This window comes from Abramis brama (genome assembly GCF_963993115.1).
Source record: "Abramis brama genome assembly, chromosome: 1".
NCBI lineage: Eukaryota > Metazoa > Chordata > Actinopteri > Cypriniformes > Leuciscidae > Abramis > Abramis brama.
This window is the reverse complement of record NC_139963.1, coordinates 55,715,990-55,728,648: the sequence shown is the minus strand read 5'-3', so window position 1 is coordinate 55,728,648 and position 12,659 is coordinate 55,715,990. Positions and strand designations below refer to the sequence as shown.

The 12,659-nt window shown below is 37.6% G+C and overlaps 1 protein-coding gene across 1 annotated transcript; it reads left to right on the top strand.

Moving 5' to 3' along the window:
* The first annotated feature begins 306 nt into the window (after positions 1 to 306).
* Positions 307 to 11,355, top strand: LOC311073835 (uncharacterized protein). Its single transcript, XM_084099849.1, has 2 exons — positions 307 to 511; positions 9,504 to 11,355. The coding sequence occupies exons 1-2, from the start codon at positions 454 to 456 to the stop codon at positions 11,330 to 11,332; spliced, it is 1,887 nt and encodes a 628-aa protein (XP_083955975.1). The 5' UTR covers positions 307 to 453; the 3' UTR covers positions 11,333 to 11,355.
* Positions 11,356 to 12,659: the final 1,304 nt, after the last annotated feature.

The window sequence follows — 12,659 nt, the reverse complement described above, 5'->3', positions numbered from 1 at the left end:
TTTCAGTTGTCCTTTTTCTTATGTTAGGCTGATTCTCAATGGAGATAGAATCCTGAACTTTTGCTCTCTTTGAAATTGTACAGGAGTACTTCCAATAAGTTACCTGGTTTAATATATAATGTGTTCATTTAAAAGTTTTCTTGTACTTATTGATGTCCAATGGCACTGAACAGCCCAGATGTAAAGCATGTACATATTGCTTCATGCATGTTACTGTGTGTGCTAACTAGTGAAAGGAAGATGGTTCAAAAAACAAAAACTAACTGCGTAATTGTTTGATTTTCGCAGACCAGCTCCATAGCTCCACCCACTGCGATTACATCATCAGTGAAGCTCCTCCCACATTAATTATCCAATAAATGCTGTAAATTCCCATCAGCTAGAAAGGGCAGCCAACATCCGGAAGAGCTGAAATCTGCAAAGACTGAGTTTATTAAAGAAGACAGTGAGAACATGAGTGATCCAGAACCCTGCAGAATGAAACACACTGAAGATCCTGAAGAACAAAGAGGTTGGTGTTTATTCTTCATTCATTCATGATGCTGAAGAACATTCATGTTAGAAACATTCAAGCACTTCATCACTTTTAGATAAACAGTTAAACTATGAAATGATACAGATTGTTCTGGGTTTGTTCTTCAACAAATGGTCTGTAGGGAGGTTTGAGACATTTTTATATTGATTATCAATATTAGATCAAGCTAAATATTTTACATTTATTTTATATCTGGTTTCCAATTTGCAACAACATTACCAGAATTTTAGTCATTTTCAATATAGTTAAACAATAATTATTTTTTAAGAATAATCAGTAAACACCAAGTTACTGATAAAGTTGTATTTGTCAAATATCATACAAGTTATTCATAGTTATAGAGATTCTTCTTACAGTAACTTTGGTAACAGGGTTGAATTGAGTTCAGTCAATGCTACAGTTTGTGTAGAAACTGAGACAATGGATTGAGATTAGGGCTGTGCGATATATATCGTGAGATTGTTATGCGCATCTCGTCAGTAAAGCCGGTTCCTTGATTAGTAGTAAATCACCATCACCTGCTTTCAGATGGAGCGGCATTTAGAGATAATTAAGTGATTAATTTAGTGATGATTGAGCATTATTGAAGACACCTGATGTTAACAAGCAGAATCACTGAAGAAGAAAATCACAAATTGTAAGTTACCATTAAGGTGATGGGTGTTTGCTTTAGTTGGGCTCTAGACCATTATATGTTTACTTTAATATTTACTGTTGTTTGTCTGCTGTTATTGATTTATAACAGTTAAATGAACAAAGTAAAATGATATCTTATAGTATTGGTTATGTTTTGACATAATCATGATGTGATCTAAAAAAGGAAACTTATTGAGATAATTTGGTTTAACTTGTTAGCAGCATTTTAGTGATTCTTCAACCTATGATTATCAGCACTTTACTTATAATTCTAAATATTTAATAAACATTGTTCTGATAAAAAGACATTCAAATAAATTCATTTAAAACACAGACATCAATAATCAGCCTGTGAATCTCAACAATGGTGACAATAATAAAGCATGTTGCAGTGGCTACCACCAGTCACAACTCATTAATGGCTCCCATCATGCATTGCGGTATGAATAAATTATGATCTGAATTGTCTATGTAATTTACTTTTCCTAATTGAATATTCTGCTCGTCACCATTGTTGAGATGCATAGACTGAATCTTGACATCTGTGTGTGCCTAAAAGAATGATTTTTTTTTTTTTTAAACAACTTTTAAGAAATCCTTTATATTATATCAGAAATTCTGGGCATTTATGCAGATTCACTAACCAACAACTTAAATCTAAGTCAGAAAGAAGGATTTTAATGAGTTCAGTGATCAAGTTCAAATGATGATTGTCATATTATAACCAACACCATCAGATCACTTTTTTTCTTTGTTCAACTGGTGATTATAATTCAGAAACAACAGACAAACAAAATCTAAAGTTAATTATATATGGGTCAAGAGTCCAACTAAAGCAACCATTGATCGTCATAACGGTAACTTACAATTTGAGATTTTCTCCTTCAGTGATTCTGCTTGTTAACATCAGGTGTCTTCAATAATGTTCAATCATCACAAAATTAATCACTTAATTATATCATTAACTTCAACACTCTTGATTGTGGACTTATATACACTCCCAGGAGTGTTAATTTAACACTGGAGTTTTTGCTGTGTACAAAGAGCCGTAGTTAACTGACAAGCTGAGCCATATCGCATTAATTATCGCTGGCGATACGTCCGCGATATTAATGCGATATGGCTCAGCTTGTCAGTTAACTACGGCTCTTTGTAGTAAATGCCACTCCATCTGAAAGCAGGTGATGGCGATTTACTACTAATCAAGGAACCGGCTTTACTGACGAGATGCGCATAACAATCTCACGATATATATCGCACAGCCCTAATTGAGATTATATTCTTGTATTCCCATCATGCAGTAGAAAGAGCCCAGATGATGTCACAGTTTTAAGAAAGGCTCTGTTTTTAAAAGGAGGAAAATCATGTCAGGAGTAACAGGGTTGAGTGAAACATGTTGGACTTTTGTTAATTTAAAATTGTTAAATTAAAACTAGTTAAAGTCGCGGCCGCTCTACACTTTGAGCATGTGAAATTTCTACAGACGTGCCGTGCGACGGCCGAGAAATGACGTCACGTTCTTTGGCAGCTTTTTCACAAACATAAATTTAACATACCGGTATAACAAATAATAATAATAATAATAATAATAATAAAAAGCAATCCACTCCACTTGAATGATAAATGTTTGTGTTATTTCTCACAGGGTTATTCACTTGAGCTTGTGTTTCTGGTGTCTCACTTTCATAGACTCTCAAGTCTAGTGTGAACAGCCATTAATAATTAAAAGTCAAGTCATCTTCATTTATATAGCGCTTTTAACAATGTAGATTGTTTCAAAGCAACTTTACAGAGATAAGCGTGTAATTTAAGGTAACAGAGATTGTTTTGTCTTTATAGCGGTTCTTTAATAAAGTTATTTTCCAGCTAAAGTTAGTATTGATTGATTCGCTTCCGACGCAACGATCATTTGTTAAATAAATTTTGATACAGAATTTTATTTTGTCACTTCGGGGTCCTGACAATGCTTTATCTGTAGAGTGGGAAAGGGATCCTCCATAGGGAGAGACTAGTTGGCACTTCAGCACTGCGTTGTCATCGGGGTCCAGACGAAGGTCCTTCGTCAGATCTGGATACGGCCTGGATCTGGCGGACTGCGGGAAAACCTCGGGATATACTAAGACACTAAAATTAGCGTAGATGCCATTCTTCTTATGGTGTAACAAGTACATCAGGATTTATGGGAAGTGTTCCTGGTTCCAGCTGACCTAATCTATGCAGCCTAACATTGAATTATAGAAGTCTATAATGTATTATGTGAAAGCTAGGTCAAAGAGATGTGTCTTAGTCTAGCTTTGAACTGACAGAGTGTGTCTGCTTCCCGGACAATGGTAGGAAGGCTGTTCCAAAATTTTGGTGCTAAATAGGAAAAGGATCTACCGCCAGCAGTCGATTTTGATATTCTAAGTATTATCAACTGGCTGGAATTTTGAGATCGCAATAGACGTGAAGGACTATAATGCGTTAAAGGGATACTTCAGGATTTAGCATTAAGCTTTGTATTAGTAGAAAACCTGTAGTATTTTCGAATTACCATGCTTTCCACCCTCATATCCCCTTGAGACGAGAGATTTATGTATTTTTTGTCTGCAAAATACGCCCACTGTTTAAAAAAAAAAGAACCAATAGGGGAGAATATTTATGCGCGAAAAGCGGGAAACTCTGTATATTTGTGCAGTGTGCGCATGTCAAAACATCAGGTCCGATTTGAAACTTGTGACATATAAACACGCACATCAACCCGATTACTTTATTAATCATTCATGTAAACACCTTGTTCGGATTCATCAATCGGAATGATTTCATTACGATTGTGTCCATGTAAACGCAGCTATTGAGAGCGTATGGCTCAATTTAGATATATTTTTAAGATGGAAAAATGCGGTTTTACAGATACTAGACACGTGACTTTCAAATGAAAGATTGGTATCAAAGAGCACACCCAGGTTACAGTATTCTCAACATGACATCATGACTTTGCGTAAACATACACGCCACTTTCAAGTCAAAAGTGGCGTGTTATTTATACGCATTTTGAGCTATTCGCGTGTATGTTCACGCCGAAACGAACCGTCATCTTCCGCGTGTATGTCTATGCCGTTAAATGTCCGAGCGAAACGGAGCAAAATGTATGTGAAATAATCATGTTGGTCCCCTTTGGAAAACGTGTCGATGTCACAGTTTAACAGCCTCAGACGTGAATCTTACACGTACCATTATCCCCGGACGTTTGCTAATCCTACCATCTAATCATAACCATTTCTTAAAACTACGTAGGCTACAATTATAAAGAAAAACAACAGACAGACAAATATAATCACAATAATTTATTTAATAAGAAAATGTCAAAATCGGTACCAAAAGTTGTTCACGTGACGATGTGTCGCAGTCCTCTCTGGCAGTGGTTTTGTATGAGGTAACAGAGCAGAATTTAAGTTATTAATTCAAATCCATCATGAAAATGTTAATCCGTCTTCGGTTCGGTTCGCTCTGAGGGCTGCGCGGCAGTGGTGCGCGCTTCATTTCAAATGTGAATGACGCAATCTGTGACGAAGCAGGCGAGGCGAGAGCCAATGAGCGTTTGATATTACTGCCGTGACCATAGTAACCTGTCGTAACGCTTCCTGAGGGTGCAATTTTTGAATTTGAATTCATAACAAGCGCGGGGTTTGACGTTTACGGTCAAGATGACGATTACTGGATAAAGGGCTGAGTTTGGATCTTTTTCTGGCAAATATGGATTCTGAAGGTTTGGATTACATCAAGCTAATAAAATTGGTGTATTTTGTGAATCGATGTTGTGTTGTAAGGTTAATTATTGTGATTATACTCGTCTGTCTGTTGTTTTTCTTTATAATCGTTGCCTAGGTAGTTTTAAGAAATGGTTATGGTAAGGTTTAGGGGTAGGATTCGTGGCTCAAACTATATTTTAATGCCATATTGTTCATAAAAATGCCATTTTCCTATATCTGTCCATTACGTTTTATAATTTTAATATTGTCCATAAAATGGGTATGTTTAGGTGTGGGAGTAGAGTTAAGGGATCTTACATTTATAATCTATGGTATTAACCCTAGTGACGGGTAGGTTTAGGGACGGAGTTGGGGTAGGTCATATTTATAATGTAACGTTAAGTCAACGGCGTTGATAAACACGCTGAAAAGCGATTATGCGTGTTGATAGCACGCCAAAAATGGAAATCGAATTGGCGTGTCATACATACGCCATTTCATGAGATCAGTCTGGTATTCTAGGTTATTACGTGTGGGAGTTTTTTGTCCAATAATTAGAATCTCTGTGTTTTTTTCAGAATTTAGAAGTAGGAAATTACGAGTCATCCAATTTTTTATATCAGCTATGCATTTTGTTAATTTAGTGAATTGGTAAGTTTCGTTAGGTTTTGAAGAAATATAGAGCTGAGTATCATCAGCATAACAGTGAAAACTAATGCCATGCTTCCTAATGATATCTCCTAAGGGTAGCTTAGGAGTGTACAGAGTGAACAGCAGCGGTCCTAGTACTGAGCCTTGTGGTACGCCATACTGAACTTGTGATAAGGGCTGGGTATCGTTCAAAAAATTTCGATACCGATACCTTGATTTCGATGCCGGTTCCTGAACGATACTTTTTTCGATACCAATTTTATGAAATCCATTTTAACAAGAATACATAACACATTAAAGCTGCAAGCAACCTCAAAGGGGCCAAGCCCTCCAATGGTTCCCTGGGTTCAAAAAGTAGCTAAAAATACTTTGCTTTCAAAACTTTATAAGAAACTTTAATAACCAAAGTATTCTTACTATAGCAGTGCGGAGCCGCAAGAATAAAAACAGCACAAATTGAATATACATGTAAATGTACATCAAGCGCAATAGCATTTAAGCACCAACAGCAGTGCAGAGCCAGAAGGAATTTAAATGACAACTTTATACACAATTTTAAAGTTGTCCCACACAGGATTCAAACCCACGACCGGAATGGTTCGGGACTCGTGACGTGGTTTAGCAACTTGCGCCACTCAGAGGACGTGAGTTACACAGCTGCTGAGGAGAGCCTTCAGTGTATGAATGAGCACACAAAATCATGTTAACGAGATTAGCATGCTAAGCTAGCTTAATGCTAATATAGCTTATGGTTATCCTGATAGCTGAAGAGCCACATTAGAAAGAATAGCATCTGGTTAGCATGTTAACCAATTATTATGCTAAGCTAACTAGCATAAGGCAACAAACACAGGATAGGTCAACTTTGGAGACGAATATCTCGGGAACGGTAGTGAATATCAAAAATATGTTCAGTCATTTCTGTGCGGCATGGTCCAAAGATCATCTGAGCAAACTTTGGGCAAAATTGAGCAAGATTTGAAGGAGGAGTAGCGAAAAAACTGTTTACCATTTGCTTCAATATGGCGGACAGTCACATTGTTGGAAAATGACAAATGAGATATCGTCGGAATCTGCATAATCCAAGGAACGTAATGACATAAAGAAATCAAATTTTAACCTATGTTTTCAAAAGTTATAAGCATATTTGCAAAACACCTTATACCTCTGGAACACTAGGTGGTGCTGTGTTCAAAGTTCTCAGGTACCTTCAGGCCATGCTAATGATGATCCTTACCAATTTTGGTGCCGATATGTCAAATACTTAATAAGATATTGCAATTTATGCCAAAAGTCCATGAATCCATGGATTCAGCATGACCCAAGGAATCCATAGATACCAAATTTATGATTTTCTGACAAACTGTTCAAAAGTTATTGGCCAAAATAGCCATTTTCCATATCTCATGACCCGTAGGTGGCGCTGTTCCCAACTTTGGCATGGAACCCTTAGGGCATACTTCCGATGAAGCGTACCAATTTTCGTTTCGATTGGTCAATTTTTGGCTGAGATACAGCCTCTGAACCAATTTTGGGTCGACCTCGTTAACTTTGCGACATCCTGATTTTTTTTTTTTCCAGTATAACAAAAATTCTGTTCAGTCATTTCTATGCGGCTCAGTCCGAAGATCATTTGAGCACATGTTTGGACAAAATTGGACAAATTTTGAAAGAGGAGTAGCGAAAAAACTTAATACTTTACTTTCCAAAATGGCCACTACTGTACTGGGTGGAGTCTTAATAGACTATATTGGTCTTGATCACCATGATGAGAGGAATCAAGTGTACTAAGTTTCATTTTTCTAGATCAAATGGTTCAAAATCAAAATTTATAACCCTTTGAATGTTGAATTTTTGAACTGGTGGTGGCGCTATAGAGTTGGTCCTAGAGACTCCAAAATTGGTCCAATTACTTGACATGACCATATGTACAAGTGTGCCAAATTTCATAATTTTCCTACTTACGGTTCATAGGGCTGCCATAGACTTCCACTGGGAAGAATAATAATAAGAAAACTAACAGATACAATAGGGGCTGCCCCTAATTACCTCGGAAAAACTTTGGTTTTATTTTTTCAGTTTGACTCATGCTCCTTAGTCAGTGCACAAAGGAACAAAAACAGCACAAAGGAACACAATATTCCTTATACATGCATAAGGAACAACACATTTTTTTATAAAGAGCTTATGCTCACCAAAGCTGAATTTGTTTGATCAAAAATACAGTAAAACTTGTAATATTGTGGAATAGTATTACAATTTAAAATCTTGTTTGGATATATTTCAGAATGTAATTTATTCCTGTGATGTCAAAGCTGAATTTTCTAAATCATTACTTCAGTGTCACAGGATCCTTCAGAAATATGAAAACAGTTTTTGGAAACTATGATTCATTTTTTCACGATTCTTTGATGAATAAAAACTTTCAAAAGATCAGCATTTATTTGAAACAGAAATCTTTTGTAACATTACACGTTTTAAGGTAATTTTTGATCACTTTAATGCTTACTGAAAAAAAAATTCTGACTAACCAACACATTTTTGAACGGCAGTGTACATTCAGTAGGTCATTATTGCAATATAAACACTGTCAGAGTGATCAACAAGGTATCTCTTCATTTACCAGTCAAAGATGGAGCAACTTTCTGCTCTTATGTTTACTCCGTGCACGGTCAAGGGCTTCATCATATCTGTCGCGGTACCGGTCTTTGCAGCAATTATTTTACCGCAAATACTGCATCGCGCGCTGTTGGCATTGAGCCTGGAGAAATGTAGCCACACTTTTGATCGACTTTTCCACATCTTTAGAGTATTGTGAGTGTGCGCTCGTGTCTCATTGAGTATGTGCGCGAGTTTGTGTGTGTGTGCTCGCGTCTCATATGAGAATGTGCGTGGACAGTTTGTGTGCGTGTGTCTCATATGACTATGTGCGCGGACAGTTCCGCGCGTCTCGTGTGTGCAGAGTTTGCGTGTAGGCAATGTGCGTGAGCGACTTTAGGCGTCGTTGTGCATTTCATATGTATTTGTTTGAGCACTGACGTTGACGAGTTAACCCCTTAGGTATCGAAATCTGGTACCGAAAAACAAGTCATTTTTCGATACTCGATACTACCGAGGCAATTCGGTCGGTACCTAAAAAGTATCGAACTCGGTACCCAGCCCTACTTGTGATAGATAAGACATCTCTTCATTTACTGCTACAAATTGATAAACATGTGACATGAAGTGCAGGTGACAATAACAGGACAAGACATTACTCACCGTGTTTGTTGACTGATTCTTACTCACCTTGGCATTTTATGAACTCAAAGGCAAGGGCGCATGAGAGAAAATAAATAATAAATAACTGAGTGCATGGGTGGCGTGTTAACAGGCTAGCGAATTACTAGCGTGTTGTGCTAATAATAACGGAAGCTAGCAATGTCAGGTTAATCTGAGATGTTGGGTAAGCTGTATTTAGTAGTATAAACAACTAGAAAAGATACAAAATGATGGTTCAAAACAGAAAGAAATACTAGTCTAAGACGGAGCTTACAGCACCGAAGCAAACAAACTCACAGCAGGCAGAGAGGCAGCAAAATAAATATCAATATCAAAGTTGGTGTCAAAATATGGCAGTATTGTACATTTTAATGTTAATATCATGTTAGATAATTGTGTTATTAATCAAATATATTTAATAGTTCTTGCTAAAGAAACATGGGATTCGTGCCTATAATGTTTTAAAAATAATAGTTGGAAGACAAATTTACCTCATTCATGGAAAGTTTCAAGGACATATAATCAATTTATAGAAAGGCATGAAATTATCATATTTTATAGCAGTTGTCTACTTTCTACCATTACATCAGAGATCACTTTCATGTCCTTTCACTTTATAATTCTCTCTTTGAAAAGAAATATTTTTATGTACTAAAAATTAAATGTAATAATTGTTTCTTTCATGCCAGACCTGATGGAAGAGAGCGAGGAGAGTGAAGAACTGAGTGAAGTGGAGGAGGAGAGTGAAGAACTGAGTGAAGTGGAGGAGGAACATCATGTCCAACCTGGAGGAAAACCTTTGAGTCGCTCTACAACCTGCTATCAGTGTGGAAAGAGTTACACAACCAAACAAAGTCTTGAGCGTCACATGAGAAACCACACTAGAGAGAAGCCGCACACGTGTGATCAGTGTGGAAAGAGTTTCTCTATTAAAAGTGAACTGAAGAGACACATGAAGATCCACTCTGGAGAGAAGCCGTTCTCATGTGATCAGTGTGGGAAGAGTTTCAGTCAATCTTCATCCCTTAATGTTCACATGAGGATCCACACCGGAGAGAAGCCGTTCTCATGTGATCAATGTGACAAAACATTTCTTAGGGGATCACACCTGAAGACACACCTGAGAGTACATACGAAGGAGAAGCCGTATTCATGTTCTGTGTGTGGAAAGAGTTTTTCACAGAGTCAATCTTTACAGACGCATCAGAAAATCCACACTGGTGTGAGAGAGCACATGTGCTTTGTGTGTGAGAAGACGTTTATTACAGCAAACAGTTTAAAACTGCACCAGAGAATTCACACTGGAGAAAAACCTTACAAGTGTTCACACTGTGACAAGAGATTCAGTCAGTATGCAAATCTGAAAACACATGAGAGGATCCACACTGGAGAGAAGCCGCTCACATGTGATCAGTGCGGAACGAGTTTCTCTTTTAAAAGTGAACTGAATCGACACATGAGGATCCACACTGGAGAAAGACCTTACAAGTGTTCACACTGTGACAAGAGATTCAGTCACATATCACATCAGAAAAGACATGAGAGCATCCACACTGGAGAGAAGCCGCACACGTGTGATCAGTGCGGAAAGAGTTTCTCTATTAAAAGTGAACTGAAGATACACATGAGGATCCACACTGGAGAAAGACCGTTCTCATGTGATCAGTGCGGAAAAAGTTTCTCTATTAAAAGTGAACTGAAGATACACATGAGGATCCACACCGGAGAGAAGACATTCACATGTCATCAATGTTGCAAAACATTTCTTAGGGCATCAACCCTGAAGTCACACCTGACAGTTCATACGAAGGAGAAGCCGCATTCATGTTCTGTGTGTGAAAAGAGTTTTTCATCGCTGCAATATTTACGTGTACATGAAAAAATGCATACTGGTTTGGGAGAGTACATGTGCTTTGAGTGTGAGAAGACGTTTATTACAGCGGACAGTTTAAAACGGCACCAGATAATTCACACTGGAGAAAAACCTTACAAGTGTTCACACTGTGACAAGAGATTCAGTCAGTCAATATATCTAAAAACACATGAGATGATCCACACTGGAGAAAAACCTTACAAGTGTTCACACTGTGACAAGAGATTCAGTCTGTCAGGAAACCTGAAAATCCATGAGAGGATCCACACTGGAGAAAAACCTTACAAGTGTTCACACTGTGACAAGAGATTCAGTCTGTCAGCAAACCTGAAAAACCATGAGAGGATCCACACTGGAGAAAAACCTTACAAGTGTTCACACTGTGACAAGAGATTCAATCTGTCAGCAAACCTGAAAAACCATGAGAGGATCCACACTGGAGAAAAACCTTACAAGTGTTCACACTGTGACACGAGATTCAATCTGTCATCAAATCTGAAAAGACATGAGAGGATCCATACTGGAGAGAAGCCGCATACTTGTGATCAGTGCGGAACAAGTTTCTCTACTAAAGCTCACCTGAAGCGACATATGCAGATCCATACAGTGGATAAACCACTGAAACACAGAGTGAAATCATTGTAAGCAGTGGCGTAAATTTGTTTTAAAAAGTGGGTGGGACACAGCGGGGGAGCGGGGAGCGGGGAGCGGGGAGGGGGGGGGGGGGGGTAACGGTAACACAGTGCTTAATCATAAAACAGTTATAACATTACGATGTCATATCTGAAATAGCAGGCCTACATTGATTGGGTTTAAGTGGTCGTTCAATGAGGCCTGTTATATGTTGATCCGACTTTTTAAAGCATGCATTTAAGTGGTCTAGGGGTAGAATTTTTGCCAAGCGTGTCAGAGGTTCTGAGTTCTAATCCGCTCTCATATATATATATATATATATATATATATATATATATATATATATATATATATATATATATATATATATATATATATTTTTTTTATTTTTATTTTTTTTTTTTTATTATTAAAACCGATTATGTTTTTCAGTGGTTGTATATCAGGCAGGGACACTTTTTTGTGCTTTTTGTTTTCTAATTTCACCAGAACGAATAGAGAGTCTCTCCACAACGGATTGAAGCGCGCGTCTGAGTGACGGCTGTGCGCGAGCCAGAAACAAACATAGTAACGAGCACTTTGATCAGTTGATTAAAAAAAACCCCACACATTTCAGCGCTAGATCGCCTCTTATTTAAAAACGAATGAAATAAATGCTCTGCTAGTTAACTGGAGATGTTTTGTTTATTTGTATTGGTACATTCGTGCCGCAAGATGTTTCAAAAGTGGTGGGGACAATATCGACGTTAGAAATTAGTGGTGGGGACATGTCCCACAGTCCCACCCGCAAATTATGCCTATGATTGTAAGTAGTAGAGATGCACCAATTACAATTGTCTAGGCCGATTCCGATTTTTCATTGAGTTTACCTGCCGATACAGATTTTAGCCGATTCCAATTAAACTTTTTCTAACCACTTTATAGCACACAAAAATATTTGTTTTCTATATTTTCTTTAATAGAACAGAGAATTTGTTTTAATAGATAATGTTAATAACTAATATAGAACTATATAAATTACTCCTGGTGTGGGAAATTCACAGTGCGGTGTTATGGAAGAACCATTTCCTTCTTTTCACATTCAATATCAATTTCTTCTCTCATCTGCCACATTTCCAGCCAGGCTAAACAAGCACTCACACAACAACACTAATTGTGCTCACCTGATCCTCCTTTGCCCAGTGCCCTTTGCTCATGTCCTTCATGTCTTTGCTGGTTCTTTTTGTGCGTTGTGTGCATTCAATTTCTCTGCAAGGTTGCAGTGTTGTTTCATTTCTTTTTGTTTACTTCTGTCCTGGCAAGCCACTCTAGTGCCTAGTGCTGTTTCATCCCACCTATG

What these genes read in the sequence shown, in the direction of transcription:
- LOC311073835 (XM_084099849.1), top strand. Translation starts at nt 454, where the DNA reads ATGAGTGATCCAGAACCCTGCAGAATGAAACACACTGAAGATCCTGAA. An exon ending in AGATCCTGAAGAACAAAGAG is followed by an intron (nt 512 to 9,503) that starts GTTGGTGTTTAT and finishes CTTTCATGCCAG; the next exon opens with ACCTGATGGAAGAGAGCGAG.